This window comes from Schistocerca nitens, chromosome 4 (assembly GCF_023898315.1).
Source record: "Schistocerca nitens isolate TAMUIC-IGC-003100 chromosome 4, iqSchNite1.1, whole genome shotgun sequence".
Classification (NCBI taxonomy): Eukaryota; Metazoa; Arthropoda; class Insecta; order Orthoptera; family Acrididae; genus Schistocerca; species Schistocerca nitens.
Window position 1 is genome coordinate 674,494,132 of NC_064617.1, and position 17,298 is coordinate 674,511,429.

Genomic DNA, 17,298 nt, shown 5'->3' on the forward strand with positions numbered 1-17,298 from the left:
CTGAGCTTCTGAAGTAGTAATCTCTAAGTTACACAACTAGTATTTCCCAACCACTTGTTCCTGGTCATGGACGCAGATACTTCGAGTAGAAAAAATTAAGTAATTACAAGCTCATTGCTTTCGAAGTCATGTGAGACAAAAGACCTCTGTGAGGCATATAAGAAGCACTTAGTTTACATAATATTATTACCGCTAGTAACAGACATAAGATGACGTAAAAGGCATCTGAAATGCCCAACAATAACCATCGTTCAGGAATACACACTCGCAAGTCGCATCTGAATATTAAATAATTAAAATACACACATCAAAAAAGGTTTTGCATCACCCCAGTTCCCAGAACTCCAGGAGATAGACGCTGACAGTGAATTCTGTTATCACAGACACAGTCTCTTTGACTGTTCAGAGATGCCACTAAACCCGCCCAAAAATGTAAACAACCATGCATGAGCAGGCCTATTAGACCGAGGGGGTCCGACAGCTGGTCAGTTCCAGTCATTCACAAGGAAGGAGGTACCCAGCTCGTGTTGTCTGTAGTTCAACCATGCCTAGACGGTCAATACCGCGGTTCGATCGTGTCCGCATAGTTACTTTGTGCCAGGAAGGGCTCTCAACAAGGGAAGTGTCCAGATGTCTCAGAGTGAACCAAAGCAATGTCGTTCAGACATGGAGGAGATACAGGGAGGCATGCCTCGCTCAGGCCGCCCAAGGGATACTACTGCAGTGGATGCCTGCTTGTAGGAACCCTGACAGCAACGCCACCATGTTGAATAAAGCTTTTTGTGCAGCCACAGGACGTCGTGTTACGTCTCAAACAGTGCGCAATAGGGTGCATGATGCGCAACTTCACTCCCGACATCCATGGCGAGTTCAGTCTTTGCAACCACGACAGCATGCAGCTTGGTACAGAACAACAACATGCCGAATGGACCGTTCAGGATTGGCATCATGTTCTCTTCATAGATGAGTGTCGCATATGCCTTCAAGAAAGCCACACAAACAAGTTGGAACGTAGCAATGATGGCACTACGCTAGCTCAGTACAAGCCTGGCGATTTACTATTGCTTAGAAATCCTAAAGAAAGGGCAAACCAAGAAGTTCTACCCTCCTTATGAGAGCCCTTGCCCACTCTTAAAGATAAATTCTCCGATAAATGCTGAAATACAGTTATCTGATCGTACTATAATAGTACATTTTAACTGGCTAAAGCCATATCACGGACCAGCTGTGCCGACTCAATTAACTCCACCTGTCCTCCTTGTAAAACAGCTACGACACCTAAAAACGCCGCATTGACAAAGCCAAAGAAAATGAACGACCGGCTATTGCCATCCTGACACGCTATTCCTCCAGGAATACACTTCCGGGACTAAATACGTTCCGTAAGTGAGCAGAAACATCAATGTTATTGCTGAATGAAGTTTAATGGAAGTTTTATTTATGCAACATACTGGGAGGAGATGCATTGCTGCCACCAGCACGCAGTAAGAATTTGCTTTTGCTTTTCATGTTTATGACCGTATGTGTTTGTATTTGTGTCATGTTATATACAAGCCACAGTTATGAGAATTAGCAGCTGGAGCAGAGAGAAATAATTTTGTGCAATTAACAATAGGAAATGAGGATAAATGTTAAATGGAAGTCATAGTAACTGCTGTTGAAGTCATGGCAAAATCATGCCAGTCGCAGGAAAACACGAAAGTACAACTGAGCTTCTGAAGTAGTAATCTCTAAGTTACACAACTAGTATTTCCCAACCACTTGTTCCTGGTCATGGACGCAGATACTTCGAGTAGAAAAAATTAAGTAATTACAAGCTCATTGCTTTCGAAGTCATGTGAGACAAAAGACCTCTGTGAGGCATATAAGAAGCACTTAGTTTACATAATATTATTACCGCTAGTAACAGACATAAGATGACGTAAAAGGCATCTGAAATGCCCAACAATAACCATCGTTCAGGAATACACACTCGCAAGTCGCATCTGAATATTAAATAATTAAAATACACACATCAAAAAAGGTTTTGCATCACCCCAGTTCCCAGAACTCCAGGAGATAGACGCTGACAGTGAATTCTGTTATCACAGACACAGTCTCTTTGACTGTTCAGAGATGCCACTAAACCTGCCCAAAAATGTAAACAACCATGCATGAGCAGGCCTATTAGACCGAGGGGGTCCGACAGCTGGTCAGTTCCAGTCATTCACAAGGAAGGAGGTACCCAGCTCGTGTTGTCTGTAGTTCAACCATGCCTAGACGGTCAATACCGCGGTTCGATCGTGTCCGCATAGTTACTTTGTGCCAGGAAGGGCTCTCAACAAGGGAAGTGTCCAGATGTCTCAGAGTGAACCAAAGCAATGTCGTTCAGACATGGAGGAGATACAGGGAGGCATGCCTCGCTCAGGCCGCCCAAGGGATACTACTGCAGTGGATGCCTGCTTGTAGGAACCCTGACAGCAACGCCACCATGTTGAATAAAGCTTTTTGTGCAGCCACAGGACGTCGTGTTACGTCTCAAACAGTGCGCAATAGGGTGCATGATGCGCAACTTCACTCCCGACATCCATGGCGAGTTCAGTCTTTGCAACCACGACAGCATGCAGCTTGGTACAGAACAACAACATGCCGAATGGACCGTTCAGGATTGGCATCATGTTCTCTTCATAGATGAGTGTCGCATCTGCCTTCAACCAGACAATCGTCGGAGACGTGTTTGGAGGCAACTCAATCAGGCTGAGCGCCTTAGACACACTATCCAGCGAGTTCAGCAAGGTGGAGGTTCCCTACCGTTTTGGGGTGGCATTATGTGGGGCTGATGTACGTTGCTGGTGGTCATGGGAGGCTCCGTAATGGCCGTACGATACGTGAATGCCATCCTGCGACCAATAGTGCAGCCATATCGGCAGCACACTGGCGAAGCATTCGTCTTCATGGACGACAATTCTCGCTGCCATCGTGCACATCTTGTGAATGACTTTCTCCAGGATAACGACATCGCTCGACCAGTGTGACCAGCATGTTTTCCAGATATGAACCGTATCGAACTGCCTGGGATAGATTGAAAAGGGCTGTTTATGAACGACATGACCCACCAATCACTCCGAGGGATCTACGCCGAAACACTATTCAAGAGTGGGACAATCTGGACCAACGGTGCCTTGATGAACTTGTTGATAGTATGCCACAACGAATACAGGCATGCATCAGTGCAAGAGGACTTGCTACTGGGTATTAGAGGTACAGGTGTGTACAGCAATCTGGACCGCCATCTCTGAAGATCTCGCTGTGTGGTGGTACAACACGCAATGTGTAATTTGCATGAACAATAAAAATGGTGCAAACGATGTTTATGTTGATCTCTATTCCAATTTTCTGTACAGGTTCCGGAACGCTCGGAACCAAGACGATGCAAAACTTTTTTTGATGCGTGTAGTAATAGAGCGATGTTTTGTGCTTCCTTATGCTGTCCCCAATTGCCTTTATTCTTTGTCGCCATAGTTTTATCTATTAATTTCATCCCATAGCTACTGGCACCAAAGATGTATTTGAGGCTTTGTAGTTTACCCTTTAGATGTACCTTATCGCTGACCCTGTGAGCCCTCTTGGTTAAAGTCTGCAGGGCGGATTTCTTCTGCGTAGTGTGATGATGAGAGGAGGTATGAAGGTACACTATGTGATCAAAAGTATCCGGACACCCACAAAAACATACGTTATTCATATTAGGTGCATTGTGCTGCCACCTACTGTCAGGTACTCCATATCAGCGACCTCAGTAGTCATGACACATCGTGAGAGAGCAGAATGGGGCGCTCTGCGGAACTCACGGACTTCGAACATAGTCAGATGGTTGGCTGTCACTTGTGTCATATGTCTGTGTGGGAGATTTCCACACTCCTAAACATCCCTAGGTCCACTGTTTCCGATGTGATAGTGATGTGGAAACGTGAAGGGACACATACAGTACAAAAGTGTACAGGACGATCTTGTCTGTTGACTGACGGAGACTGCCGACAGTTGAAGAGGGTCATAATGGTATAGGCAGACATCTATCCAGATCATCACACAGGAATTCCAAACTGCGTCAGGATCCACTGCAAGTACTATGACAGGCGGGAGGTGAGAAAACTTGTATTTCATGGTCGAGCGACTGCTCATAAGTCACACATCACGCCGGTAAATTCCAAGCGACGCCTTGCTTGGTGTAAGTTTCGTTAACATTGGACGATTGAACAGTGGAAAAACGTTGTATGGAGTGACGAATCACGGTGCACAATGTGGTGATCCTATGTCAGGGTGTGGGTATGGCAAATGCCCATTGAACGTCATCTGCCAGTGTGTGTAGTGCCAACAGTAAAATTCGGAGGCGATGGTGTTATGGTGTGGTCGTGTTTTTCATGGAAGGGCTTGCACCTCTTGTTATTTTGCGTGGCTCTATCACAGCGCAGGACTACATTGATGTTTTAAGCTCATTCTTGCTTTCAACTGTAGAAGAGCAATTCAGGGATGGTGATGGCATCTTTCAACAAGATCGAAAATCTTTTCATAATGCACGGCCTTTGGCGGAGTGGTTACAAGGCAATTACATCCCTGTAATGGACTGGCCTGCACAGAGTCCTAACCTGAATCGCACAGAACACCTTTGGGATGTTTTGGAACGCCGACTTCGTGCCAGGCCTCGCCGACCGACATCGATACCTCTCCTCAGTGCAGCACTCCGTGAAGAACGGGCTGCATCTCCCCAAGAAACCTTCCAGCACCAGATTGTACGTATGACTACGAGAGTGGAAGCTCTCATCAAGGCTAAGGGTGGGCCAACACCACACTGAAGTCTAGCATTACCGATGGAGGGCGCCACGAACTTGTACGTCATTTTCAGCCAAGTGTCCGGATACTTTTGATCACATAGAGTACCTGTCAGGACTAGTTGGCATCCTATGTACTCTATGGCCCAGTTTACCATCAGGCTTTCTGTAAACTTCCACATCAAGGAAAGGCAGCACCCCATTCTTTTCTATCTCCGTAGTGAATCGGATTCTGCTGTGCTGCTGGTTGAGGTGTAGGTGGATATTTCGTAGCTCTTCCTCTCCATGTGGCCAGATAACAAAGGTATCATCAACATACTGGAGCCAACATTCTGGACGTAATGATGCTGCATGGCGCGTTGTTTCTTCAAATGCTTCCATGAAGATGTCTGCTGCAATAGGTGAGAAAGGGGAACCCAAAGCTACACCATCTGCCTGTTCATAGAATTCCCCTTTCCGCCTGAAACAGGTGTCGTTAAACAGTGGGACACTAGCTCGCAGATATCGAGTCCCATACATTCCTCTAAATTGTACATGGTGTCTTGTACTGGTACCTTCATGAATAATGATTTCACATTGAAGCTAACCATCAGGTCTGTGGCCGAGATACACTTTTCTTTTGAAAGTTCTACAAAATTGGTGGAGTCCTTAACATAAGAATTTGTATGGCTCACCAAATGTCGGAGCTTTGGAGCCATTTCCTCCGCTAGACTGTGCTTCTGTGAAATAATGGTACTCACAATCGGTAGTACAGGAAAGGCCTCTTTATGGCTGTGTCAAAGTTCATTGTAGTTTGCTTTAGCAGTGCTTGTGTCGATTTGACTGCCTTGGCCGTTGGATCTGCCTTGAGCTTCTTATAAATGGGTTCACTCAGAAGATCCTCCATTCATTTGTCATGATCTTCCATGTCCAACACAATGGTTTCATTTCCCTTGTCTTCTCATGTTATTACTAAATGAGAGCTGTTCTTCAGTTCTGCGATAGCATGACGTTCCTCCTTGCTGATATTCTATTTTGGAAGCTTTGCGTTGGTCAGGACTCATACCGTTTACTGTCTAATCTTCTCCTCCTCGGATTGTGGTAGATGACGAATCGAAGCCTCGACAGATTCGATGATGTCTTCTTTCGGAACTAGTTTTGGCTCGACTGTGAAATTCCTCCCTTCAGCCAGAATTTGTGTGGCTGTGTCGCTTAAGATGTGGCTATAAAGGTTAACCAACGTCCGTCGAGTGTCCAGCATTAGTCCTTCCTCAGTTTCTTTTCTACTGCAGTTCGTCGAACTTCAGCATTTGATGGCTGGCGGTACTATCACTCGACCTTGTGGCCCGTTGGAAGGTCGAGATGTCAACCTTCTCCCAGTCATCCATGTCCAGCTTTCCAACAAGGAAGACGTGCAGTTTACAAAGTTTCCTGTTGTTTGTGTCGAGACTTACTTGAATGTGGCGGATTCTTTCCAGTAACAAAGCTTTGCTGGCTTGTACACAGATATTCATCGCCTTGTTCGATTTTATATGGGATGTCAGCCATAAGAAGTTTGGCACTACACCAGTGTCCCTGCATTTCCTCAAAAAGGCAAGATCATTCAGCAGTTTACCTCTTCTTAGCTGCAGCGTTTCCAACTGCCTGATGTTTCCGCAGACTTCTTGCCCATACAGGTTGATTAAATATAAACGTAGGCTTCCGCGGCCATTGTCACAGCCAATTAAATTTTTCTACGTTTGTGACGGCATTGTCAATATGTACAACTACCGACGTTTCTGGGTTTGTGACCGCATTGTCAATATGTAAAACTATCGACGTTTCGGTGGCCTTCTTTGGGGTGTTATCGTTTACTGCTGAATGAGAAAACTTTGTTTCTTATATATTTGCAAACGTGGCTGTCGTCTAATTCTGGTGGGCTGTTAATGATGAAGGGGAGGCATGTTAGAAGTTCTTTATTGGTGTTTTTATTATTTCTTTTCATTGGTGAAAAACCGACGTATTGATTAGTGTTTGCATCTTTTGTTGTGCGAAGATCATCTTTTATTCTGTTGCTGCTTTAGTGCCAATGGTTATGGGATGAAACTAATAGATAAAACTATGGTGATAACGAATGAAGGCAATAGAGGGGAGCAGAAGGAAGCACAGATCATCGTTCTATTACTATATGTCAGGTTGTTATGAATGGGTGGGCAAAATTCACCACCGAGCAAGCATCAACCCGATTTTTCGAAGCAGCAACAGAATAAAATATGTTCTTCACACAACGAAAGATGCTGTTGACAAACTATATGCTGCTGGAGTTTACGAAATACGGTGCTAATCTGGGTTAGTGTATTTAACAGCGTTACGGGACGACAGCTAACGTGAAGCAATACACAAAGGAGCGCGGGGGACTGCAGCAGTCGCAGGTAAATAGAGTACTGGCGCGCCTCAGCTGGCGCTAGAAAGCAGGAAAGCAACGTGACGTCCGCCTGGTTTTCCATTCGCCGATTTCCACCAATCACAATCATTAATGCAAACACTAATCAAAACGTCGGGTTTCCACCAATGAAAGGAAATTATAAAAACACCAATAAAGAACTTCTAACGTCCCTCTCCTTCATCCTTAACAGCCTATCAGAATTAGACACCACCATGTCTGCAGGTATATAAGAAACAAAGTTTTCTCATTCAGCAGTAAACGAAAACACCCTGAAGAAGGTCACTTGCTACAGTGACCGAAAGGACGGTAGTTTTACATATTGACAATGCGATCAAAAATACAGAAAAATTTTACTAAGCAATTTCATTTGAATTAATTTTCTGAAACAAATACCTTACACAATGAGTAATTTATTTACGATATACTGCGCCGACGAGCAACCTACATGCATCAAGGAAAGTTCATCGCCAGTGAACCCGCAGCCACTGTCTACGAGAATTTTTGATTTATCTCAGTAACCGACTGGATTCAGGAAGTAAGTCGAAAACCACTGCAAGCACCACTGAGGATTTAGTAACGAGGAACAACTTGGCAGTAAAGATTACAGAATGAAAAACATAGGCGCAAGGAATAAAAACAGGCACAGATACCAAAGCTTTAAAATATACCACACACTTATTACCATATTCAAGAGACCTAGAAATTGTTAGGAATACATAAGAAAGACCACACCTTGCTTCTACACCACGAGAATAATACTGAAGTATACAAACATAACAGACTTACTTTCATGTAAGTTAAGCTGATCAGGAGTCAGAAATATGGAATACTGAACATTATGACTAAACCATCTGTTCCTGCTCTGTTACTATTTATGTGTGTTATTAAGGATATATATATATATATATATATATATACACACAAAAACACACACACACACACACACACACACACACACATACACACACACACACACACACACACATATATATATATATATATATATATATATATATATATATATATAGTTTGCTAATTTAAGGATTGGGGCTCTGCCTGAAAGTGTTGTATTTCATGTAATATGTTCATGTATTTCACTTTCACTTCACAGTCTACCTCTTCTCTCTGAGACTGATCGCCATTTGAAGATGTGTTTTAATTTTATGATGTCAGTTTGTGTGAATATTTCAGTACAGTTAGATACTGGTCAGCGCAAGCCTTTGGGTTGTAAGTGATATCAAAGGGAAATACCCTAGCTTCGATGACATATCTCTTCTTGCACTTAATATTGTAATGAATTACTGTTATCATAAAGAGACTTATACTTATTTGTTCCCCAAATTACAGACGTTTTTGTGCCCTACCTTAGGCGCAATATGCACATTCAGACTCATTTGATTTATATTTGGGTTATTGTAATAATCTCCATCTTACAGATTGTAAAGGATTTTTCCCCTAAGAATAGGCAATAGTTACCTGTGTAACACAGCTCTAGAACTTTTGTTAACCATGGCGACAGCACAAGCTCTAGCCTTCACCTGAGCTAAGGTATACTAAATATTGTGCACACATAGCATCGTTACCAAGCCCCTAGCAGACGGGAATTTAGCACTGCGTACTTCAGTTAATCAATACAAGAGAGGCACTGGACTGTTTCCGTATTAGAATGAGTAAATTTGGAACAACTTTGGTAACACAGTTCTGTCGCACTACTGATGGGACAGGGAACATGTGCATTCATTCTGCTGGGATTGACCAGTGGTTGCCCAAGTCTGCATTGTCACTGCAGTTAATTTTTTGACACTCACAAGTATTATAATAAAATCGCTATACACTTAACAATTCTTTGTGTGAACGGACATAATGTACCTTCTTTGTCACAAATTATCTACATAATATGCAACTTCATTTTGGGTCATCATCGCCATGGACTAGTAACGGCGCACACACAATTGGTTTGCTGATGGAACTACTCAGCCCCAGTAATCATTCTTCTGGCATCATCTTACGCTTTTCTTCGTTTGATCACTACCGCTGTAATCAGCATATCTCCCCTCACTACTCGAGCTGAATCGCTTATTTGCGACGATGCTACGAACTGCAGCTATTATGCTCTGATAGTTAGTACTTTGTGAAACTGTTGTCTTTTGATAAGCACTTTGCTTTATTGCTGTTCAGGACTTGAAACATTCTTTTCGCTGATGACAACAGTCACATCGACGACATCAGTCATTATCTAAACTCTACTCACTTGCTGTCACTACAAGGTAATTGCGTACCAGCTTTGTTCTCGGTTGCCAGTTTACTTGTGCAGAATGTATAACATAAGGACCATTTCAGCTTTGTAGTAATTAATGTATTGATGCTTTTTAGTTACCTGGTTGTCTGGACAGTACTGCTGTTTTACGAAACAGACCATGATTACTGTGTTTGCCAAGAGGCTTGTAATTGCTGCACCCTCTTAATCACGAGGAGCTCTGTTGTACTGTTTATTAATGCTGTGGGTGCCCCACCCTTTCAGAATCATCCCTCATCGTCAGGCATAACGTACAAATGCCTAGAAAATTCACTGCATAGTCTGCATCAACTGACATGGTAGCCTATCAGAATCTAATGGTATTAAAGGAGGAAGTAAAGCTTTGCAACAAATTACTATCTGCTTAATCTCTCATGAATCAACAGTATGCAGCATAGGTCATATCGAAACCTTTTGTACCCTATAGGACATTAAACGGATACTTACTGCATCACAGGAACAGTTACGAAGCTTTGCAGATTCTGTACCTCTCTGTCACGCAAAACGGACCTGGTTTAATGCAAGTGATACCATAATGAAAACAATATTCGGTATTCCTGACCAGATTGATGCTGATAGTCGGTACAACGCTTCAAGCCAAGCTATGTCTGTTTCCAAGCAAAACCACAATATTCTCGTACAGCAACAGGTTCAACTTGAACACAATGAAGATAATCTCTCGTCTACCATCCAACAAATCCATAAAATAGCCAGTGAACTACTATAACAATATGAAGTACTTAAGAACTCAATACAGTATGACTTAGTCACTATAGTAGACATACTTTACATATCTGACAGCTGTGAAATCATATGACATTCTGTTGAATGTAGACATAGTCTACATAGCTGACAGCTGTGAAATTCAAAATTCCCACCTACAGTCTGCTTTGCACCAACAGAGAACAAGCTGCCTTGCTCTAGTTGATTGGAGCGTGGAATCTAATGACGAATGGCACATACCACAATAAAACACATAAACACACCTGATGCAAACACTGTCCAGATATGTAAAAGAACACCCATTCAAAAGAATACATCAAAATACATTCAATAACAGCTATAATAAAATAAAGGACTAAAGCAAAGGAGGTAAATAGTAATTACTACTGTTGACAGCGAACCAACAATGTCAACACAGATTGTGAACACAAACTACAGAAAGCAAATACTAAAAAAAGTTTGTCATAAACGAACAGAAATTACATTTGAAAAAATTTGAGTCTTTAGAAGGGAAGAGTGCTTCTTGTTACAGCTTATCTTAGTGTGTGGTCGTTGCCATGTGATGTCGACGGCTCTGCATCTTCATCTACATCTACATTTATACTCCGCAAGCCACCCAACGGTGTGTGGCGGAGGGCACTTTACGTGCCACTGTCATTACCTCCCTTTTCTGTTCCAGTCGCGTATGGTTCGCGGGAAGAACGACTGTCTGATAGCCTCCGTGCGCGCTCGAATCTCTCTAATTTTACATTCGTGATCTCCTCGGGAGGTATAAGTAGCGGGAAGCAATATATTCGATACCTCATCCAGAAACGCACCCTCTCGAAAACTGGCGAGCAAGCTACACCGCGATGCAGAGCGCCTCTCTTGCAGAGTCTGCCACTTGAGTTTGCTAAACATCTCCGTAACGCTATCACGTTTACCAAATAACCCTGTGACGAAACGCGCCGCTCTTCTTTGGATCTTCTCTATCTCCTCCATCAACCCGATCTGGTACGGATCCCACACTGTTGAGCAATACTTAAGTATAGGTCGAACGAGTGTTTTTTAAGCCACCTCCTTTGTTGATGGACTACATTTTCTAAGGACTCTCCAAATGAATCTCAACCTGGTACCCGCCTTACCAACAATTAATTTTATATGATCATTCCACTTCAAATCGTTCCGCACGCATACTCCCAGATATTTTACAGAAGTAACTGCTACCAGTGTTTGTTCCGCTATCATATAATCATACAATAAAGGATCCTTCTTTCTATGTATTCGCAATGCATTACATTTGTGTATGTTAAGGGTCAGTTGCCACTCCCTGCACCAAGTGCCTATCCGCTGCAGATCTTCCTGCATTTCGTTACAATTTTCTAATGCTGCAACTTCTCTGTATACTACAGCATCATCCGCGAAAAGCCGCATGGAACTTCCGACACTATCTCGTTAATGCTGGTGGCGTAATTATTGTAGCTTTGCCAGTCTTGAAATTGCCGTGGCTACGTCCTCTTGCTTAGTATATGATTCTCCTGGCGAACATATTGTCATTTGTTGGTGTCCTTTTGTCACAGGCTGGTCGAGCATAGTTGTTGCTGTATACATCCAGTTTCATATGTGAGTGACAATAATGCCCCTTACACACAAACAGTTCTGTTATCAACGTTCTATACACAGTTTTAAAATAATATAAAATTGCCCCCGACTCTCTGATCACGGAAGTACAGTCCATCTCTTTTATGAATCAGGATAACGAATTCGTAGTTTTGAGAGAAACAGCATCACATGTAATAAACAGTTTGAAAGTCTCTAATGTTTTAACATGCTTAGTAGTTGATTAAATTGCAGACTAGATAAGTATTTCAAAGCACATTAGTTCATACAAGTCAGTTGGAAGTAAACAGTATGGTTCTCACAACGACAATCACCACACCCAAAGAAGTCCAGTGCATGAAGTGTACATTTTTAGAGTTCAATTCCAGCTCCAGCCAGACAGTAGAGGCCACCTCAAGCGATGTGCTAGTCAAGTATGCCACTCTGCAGTGTTATTGACATCACATCCAAGCATTCCAGCCAGACAGGGTTGTAACACCAGTCAATTGCGAATGCCACAACAGAGTGTGACTAACAGTGAAGTAACATTTTGTAACTTAGAGCATCATGTGCTATTGAGGAACTCGCATGTCGCAAATTTAGCTTGGCCTAGCAAACTCTATTTGAGTCAGAGCGAGCTTGGAAAAGATAACAAGACAAGAATATGACAAATCTATTCATCCCCTTTCAATAGGACAATGTCAGAAACATAACTATAAGGGTGTAAATAATCGAACTTAGGGGCTCTGGATAGTCTGGTATCAAATTAATATGAGCATTGCTAAGAGAATTATAAAACTTCAAAAATGTTCCCTGCGACCCTATAGAAATTTCTAATAGAAGAAGAATTCTGTAGCATAGCTGAGTACATGAGCAAACAGGGAGCAGATGTTCACCCTGAGAGTGACAAATTTAACATTAAAAATTAGTGTTACAAAGTAAACTAGAATTAGAATCACTCACGTACAATCAAAGATAATATTATGTCACAAAACTGCACTTTTTATATTCTGGTACTGTATCATTACAAATTGTATATCATTGCGCATTATGTAATATAATTTATGACTGTGCAAGCTGTTATATATATTACTGTGTAAGCAATAATACATACATATTTTCTGTATTCTGAGCATAATGATGCACCCTACATTATAAGTAAATAACTGCAAGATAGATAATTCCCTGGATCAAGAATATTCACTGTCACTTGTGATTGGAACTACCGCTATTCCTAGCCCTTCCAGTATATTTCGTAGCACACTGTGTTGAAGGTCTTGTTCAGATTGTGGAAAGTGCCATTTACATGATTTCCTTTGTTCAGTGTCAAAAACAAAATTGATGAAGAAGATTGTAGTCTATATTTATGTGTCTCATGAGTCTACTGATCATGAAATTTGCTACTACAGTGAAAAAAAGTGTGATTAGTGAAATACGTTCATAATTTTCTATACATTTTACGTCACTTGTTTATAAAAATGTATGACATTGCACACTATAAGAATTCTGGGAATGTACCTGTGATAAAAAATGAATTTATAATGTACACTAAGGAGATTACTTGGCATGAGTCCACCTGGTGGATTAGTGTCATGGTCAGGTGTGCTGGCCAGTCTATGGATGGTTTTTAAGGCGGTTTTCCATCTGCCTTGATGGATGCGTGCTGGTTCCCCTTATTGCCCATCAGTTACAATATGTCGGCGACTGCTGCATGATACTGTCTCCATGTATGCGTACAACATAATTACTCTACCACACAAACATTTGGCATTACAATTGTCTGGTATGAGACGTTCCAAGGGGGGGAGGGGGGGGGGTGGTCCACTGGGGCCAAACTGCACAATAACCCTGGGTTCGGTGTGGGGCGGAGGTGGGGCGAGTGGACTTCTGTAGCCTGTTGTGGTTTTTTTTTTTTAACCACTGAGGGCTACGGCAGGGACGAAGCATCTCAGTCGTTTCTAGGTCCCCAGTTCAATACAATACATTACAATACAATGCAAGGGGTTTCTAAGCTTTCTACAAAATCCTTTAACAGACACTTGGGTACTTCTTCTAAACCTACATAGATTTTATCTTTTACGTAACACAGAACGTTGTTGAATTCGTCCACAGTCACATTGACAAAAACAGCAGCTAAATAGTGTAAGAGGAAAAATCAGTGACTTTTTCCATTTCAAAGAAGTTTATTTCGTAATAATCTATTTGTGTGTCGGAATAAACTAACTAAACGGAAAGTAATCTAGAAATAATCCCCAAAATCAACAGTGTGAGTTAATTACTACTAATTGTAACTTATTGTAAGGATCCGTAACAGAAGTAGCCCTCAGTGGTTTCTTCTGCCTGTTACTATATGACTTGATTTGTTCTTCATATCTTAATGCTCCTCCTTGTGAAGAGATTCACGAAAAAGAATGTGTGAACAAATAAATGGGTGAAGTATCTAAGATCAGAAGTAGTATAAGCATAAGCCACTTAGTCGACTCATTGCTTCTGCTGAAGAGATAAACAAATAAATAAATAAACGAAAGTAATGAGCTGTACGGATAGGACTACTACAAAAATCTTCCTGTCGTTATTTTCTCGATTGAACATGCTTCCATTACAGTGAATTCAAATACATAAATATATGTAAAATAAACAGTGTAACAAGAAAAAATTGTATCCGTTGCAAGTGTAAAACACTTTTGAAACAGCAAAAACCATTTCAGAAGACACTTTTCTTTTACGTAACAACTTAGGCCACGCAGGTGAAACCGTCTGAGTATTGAAAAAAAAATTAAGGCTGTGTGGATTGGGTTGACCTGCAGGCTGCTCAAGTGAAGCCTGGACAATAGACAACATAGAGAATTACAATAAAGAGGTCTAATTTTGTGCTGTAGAACGGTCGCCTACAGAGGAGGCAGCACGGTATATATCGGTTAACAGATCAGAGACAGCGACTGGACAAAAAATTTGACGTCACAGAGATTGTGGGTTGTATCTCTTACGAATGTCACGTCAAAAGGCTGGAGAATGGCTTGCCACGTAGTCATGACGACAAATTCAAAAACATGGCTGAGGGAACAGTTCCATGCCCACTTCAAAAGCATGTGGAGTCTAGCTACCTATTTCAGTCAGTGATCTCTATATAGATAGAGATCATTGGTCTCATTTCGACGAAAGCATACTATCTTTGGTACAACAAATTTCACTTGTTGTGGCATTTGTGTTGTTGTTGTTCAATATTATCTTTGCGTGTACATAGGAAAATCTTTGAGTAGTTTACCGCCGGCTTCAGTGTTTGTTGAAATATGGGAGAAGTTAGTGGTGTGGCGTCTACATTTTTGAGTGAGGATGAGTATTTGTGCATTCCAGAACATGTTCGGAAAAAAATCGACAGCTACTTGCTAAAGCAAACAGAAGAAGTGAATCTGTATCGTGCTCTAGCTCTTTCGCAGAAGCGTGATTATGGTGAGAATTATTTAGACGTATAAGCAGTTTTGCATTAAGCATTTAACAAAAATTTCCGGGCGATTTATTTTGTCTTTCGTTTTGGTGTGTAACCTTTATACTATATTCTCGTTATAGCTGTTGAATGTTTATTGTTAATGAAATAAATTCCATCTATTTTTTAAATTGTTAGATGATCACTGACATTCCGTTTGAAGTACTTTCTGTGTTGCTGTTAACTTTCACAGTGTAAATGTAATAGCTTGTTTATACACACCTTCTAAAATGTAGTTTACCTGTTATACATGACCGGTGTTCATTTTTGTATAACGTCAATTTAATTGCGAAACTCGTGTTGTGAAAGAAGGGGTACAGCGGTTTGTTGCAGCCATAAACTTTAGAAACTATATTAAAAAAAAAATTGTCAAGACTAATTTATTCGTCAAGACGCTCAAAGTGTAGTTACAGGTGCTGGCAACTCTGCTTCAGAGTGGTATAAATTGTGAAAAACGAGTGGCGATAAACACGCTGCAATGTGCCACTGATAATTGTGAAGCAGAGTGAAAGTATTTTTAATGGACGTTTGTTAAACACAAACTTAAGGAGTAGAAACCGTCATTGTTTATTAATTTAAGAAATTTGTGGTGTTTTATCGGAACACTGTTAGTTTGAAAGTGAGGTGGTGAGGCATTAATATGATAGGCGTTATTATACAGGGCTGTTGATACCGAATGTTACGGGTAGAAACCCCAGGTCTTGAGTTGTTTATTCGTTTGAAAATAGATAAGTATGTATGCCGTCTCTTCTTTCTGGATCGGTTAGTCAGCAGCATGAGGTATTGAGTGTATAAAACGAAATCATGATATTGCCGTTACACAGCAAACGCAGTTTGCACGAATTGTAATAGCAAAATGCACATAGTAATATTACGGTAAAACAGTCACTTCCGAGGTAGCTGTGGCTCAGGTTGCAAAGAATGATAATGTTCCAAGATATTATGTTGTTAAGGGAACTATTCTACTGTTTATTTGAACATGTTTGGCCTATCATTGCTGATCATATGCCTGCACTATAATTTGAATCTGTTTTTTTTCGCTGATGTGCTTTTAGTTCCGTGAGTCACATATTGTGCACATTTTACATTTGAATTCAAGTTGCTGTAATAGTTCAGCACTACAATCCACATTTATTAACACCTTATGTTCTGTTTTCATTTGTATTTTTCTTGTATTGCGTACAAGATTTGTATTGTGGTGTCATCTTAGCATTTGCATAGTAAATGAAATGCATTATGAGATTTTTCTCTTTTTCACTCTCTCCCTCTCTTGTTTCCCCTTTGTTTTAATACATGCATAATTGGTTGCTACTCATTTCTTCTGGTTGTTGCTCGTGGTAGATGCACAAATTGTGAATATATAAAATTAATGATATTAGTGGTTGTAGTCATCGGACACTATTGATGTGTTTCGAGTGCTTATTTGTGTTCTATTAAGAACAATTTTTTGTATATCTTATTGTTCTATAGACATGAGAATTGTGATCTATCAGAAACATACTATTATGGTCTACTGTCATTAGAAGCAGCTTTGCAAAGCAAAGGATGCCACAAGTGGCCTCAGACCATTACAGAAGTGACAACCATGTGCTGAAAGTCTGTCTCAGATAAAAGAACTATAGATACAAACTGGACTTCTAGAACTAAAAAAATGAATTCAAGGGCAATTACCAGATAAAACGTGTTCATTAATTAAAAGATGCACCTAAATAAAGGCTTTAGACTGAGGAGAGGTATCTAATCAAGTAATCCACTGCAATTCCATAAGATACCAGCATGTTTAACAGCTACAGCTGATATAGGCAGAGTTCACTTAGACATAGTAATAGTATTCCTGCAAGGTAATTTAAAATAGCATATTTGTGCTAAAATCCTAGAAATTGATTTTGTTGCCAGCACTGTTAACAACAAATGTAGCCTATCAGAGAGATGGCCATAGCGTAAAATAATTCAATCTCAACTCTAATATTAAACTAAATAAAGCACTGTTGAAAATTAAAGATTTAGT

General features: G+C 40.9%; 1 protein-coding gene across 1 annotated transcript in view; it reads left to right on the plus strand.

Moving 5' to 3' along the window:
• The first annotated feature begins 15,055 nt into the window (after positions 1-15,055).
• LOC126251790 (nucleoprotein TPR-like) overlaps positions 15,056-17,298 on the plus strand; it is a 419,454-nt gene continuing 417,211 nt past the window's right edge. The window contains exon 1 of the mRNA XM_049952417.1: positions 15,056-15,256. Coding sequence (XP_049808374.1) covers positions 15,097-15,256 — 160 coding nt within the window. The 5' untranslated portion in view covers positions 15,056-15,096. The remainder of the gene's footprint in view (positions 15,257-17,298) is intronic.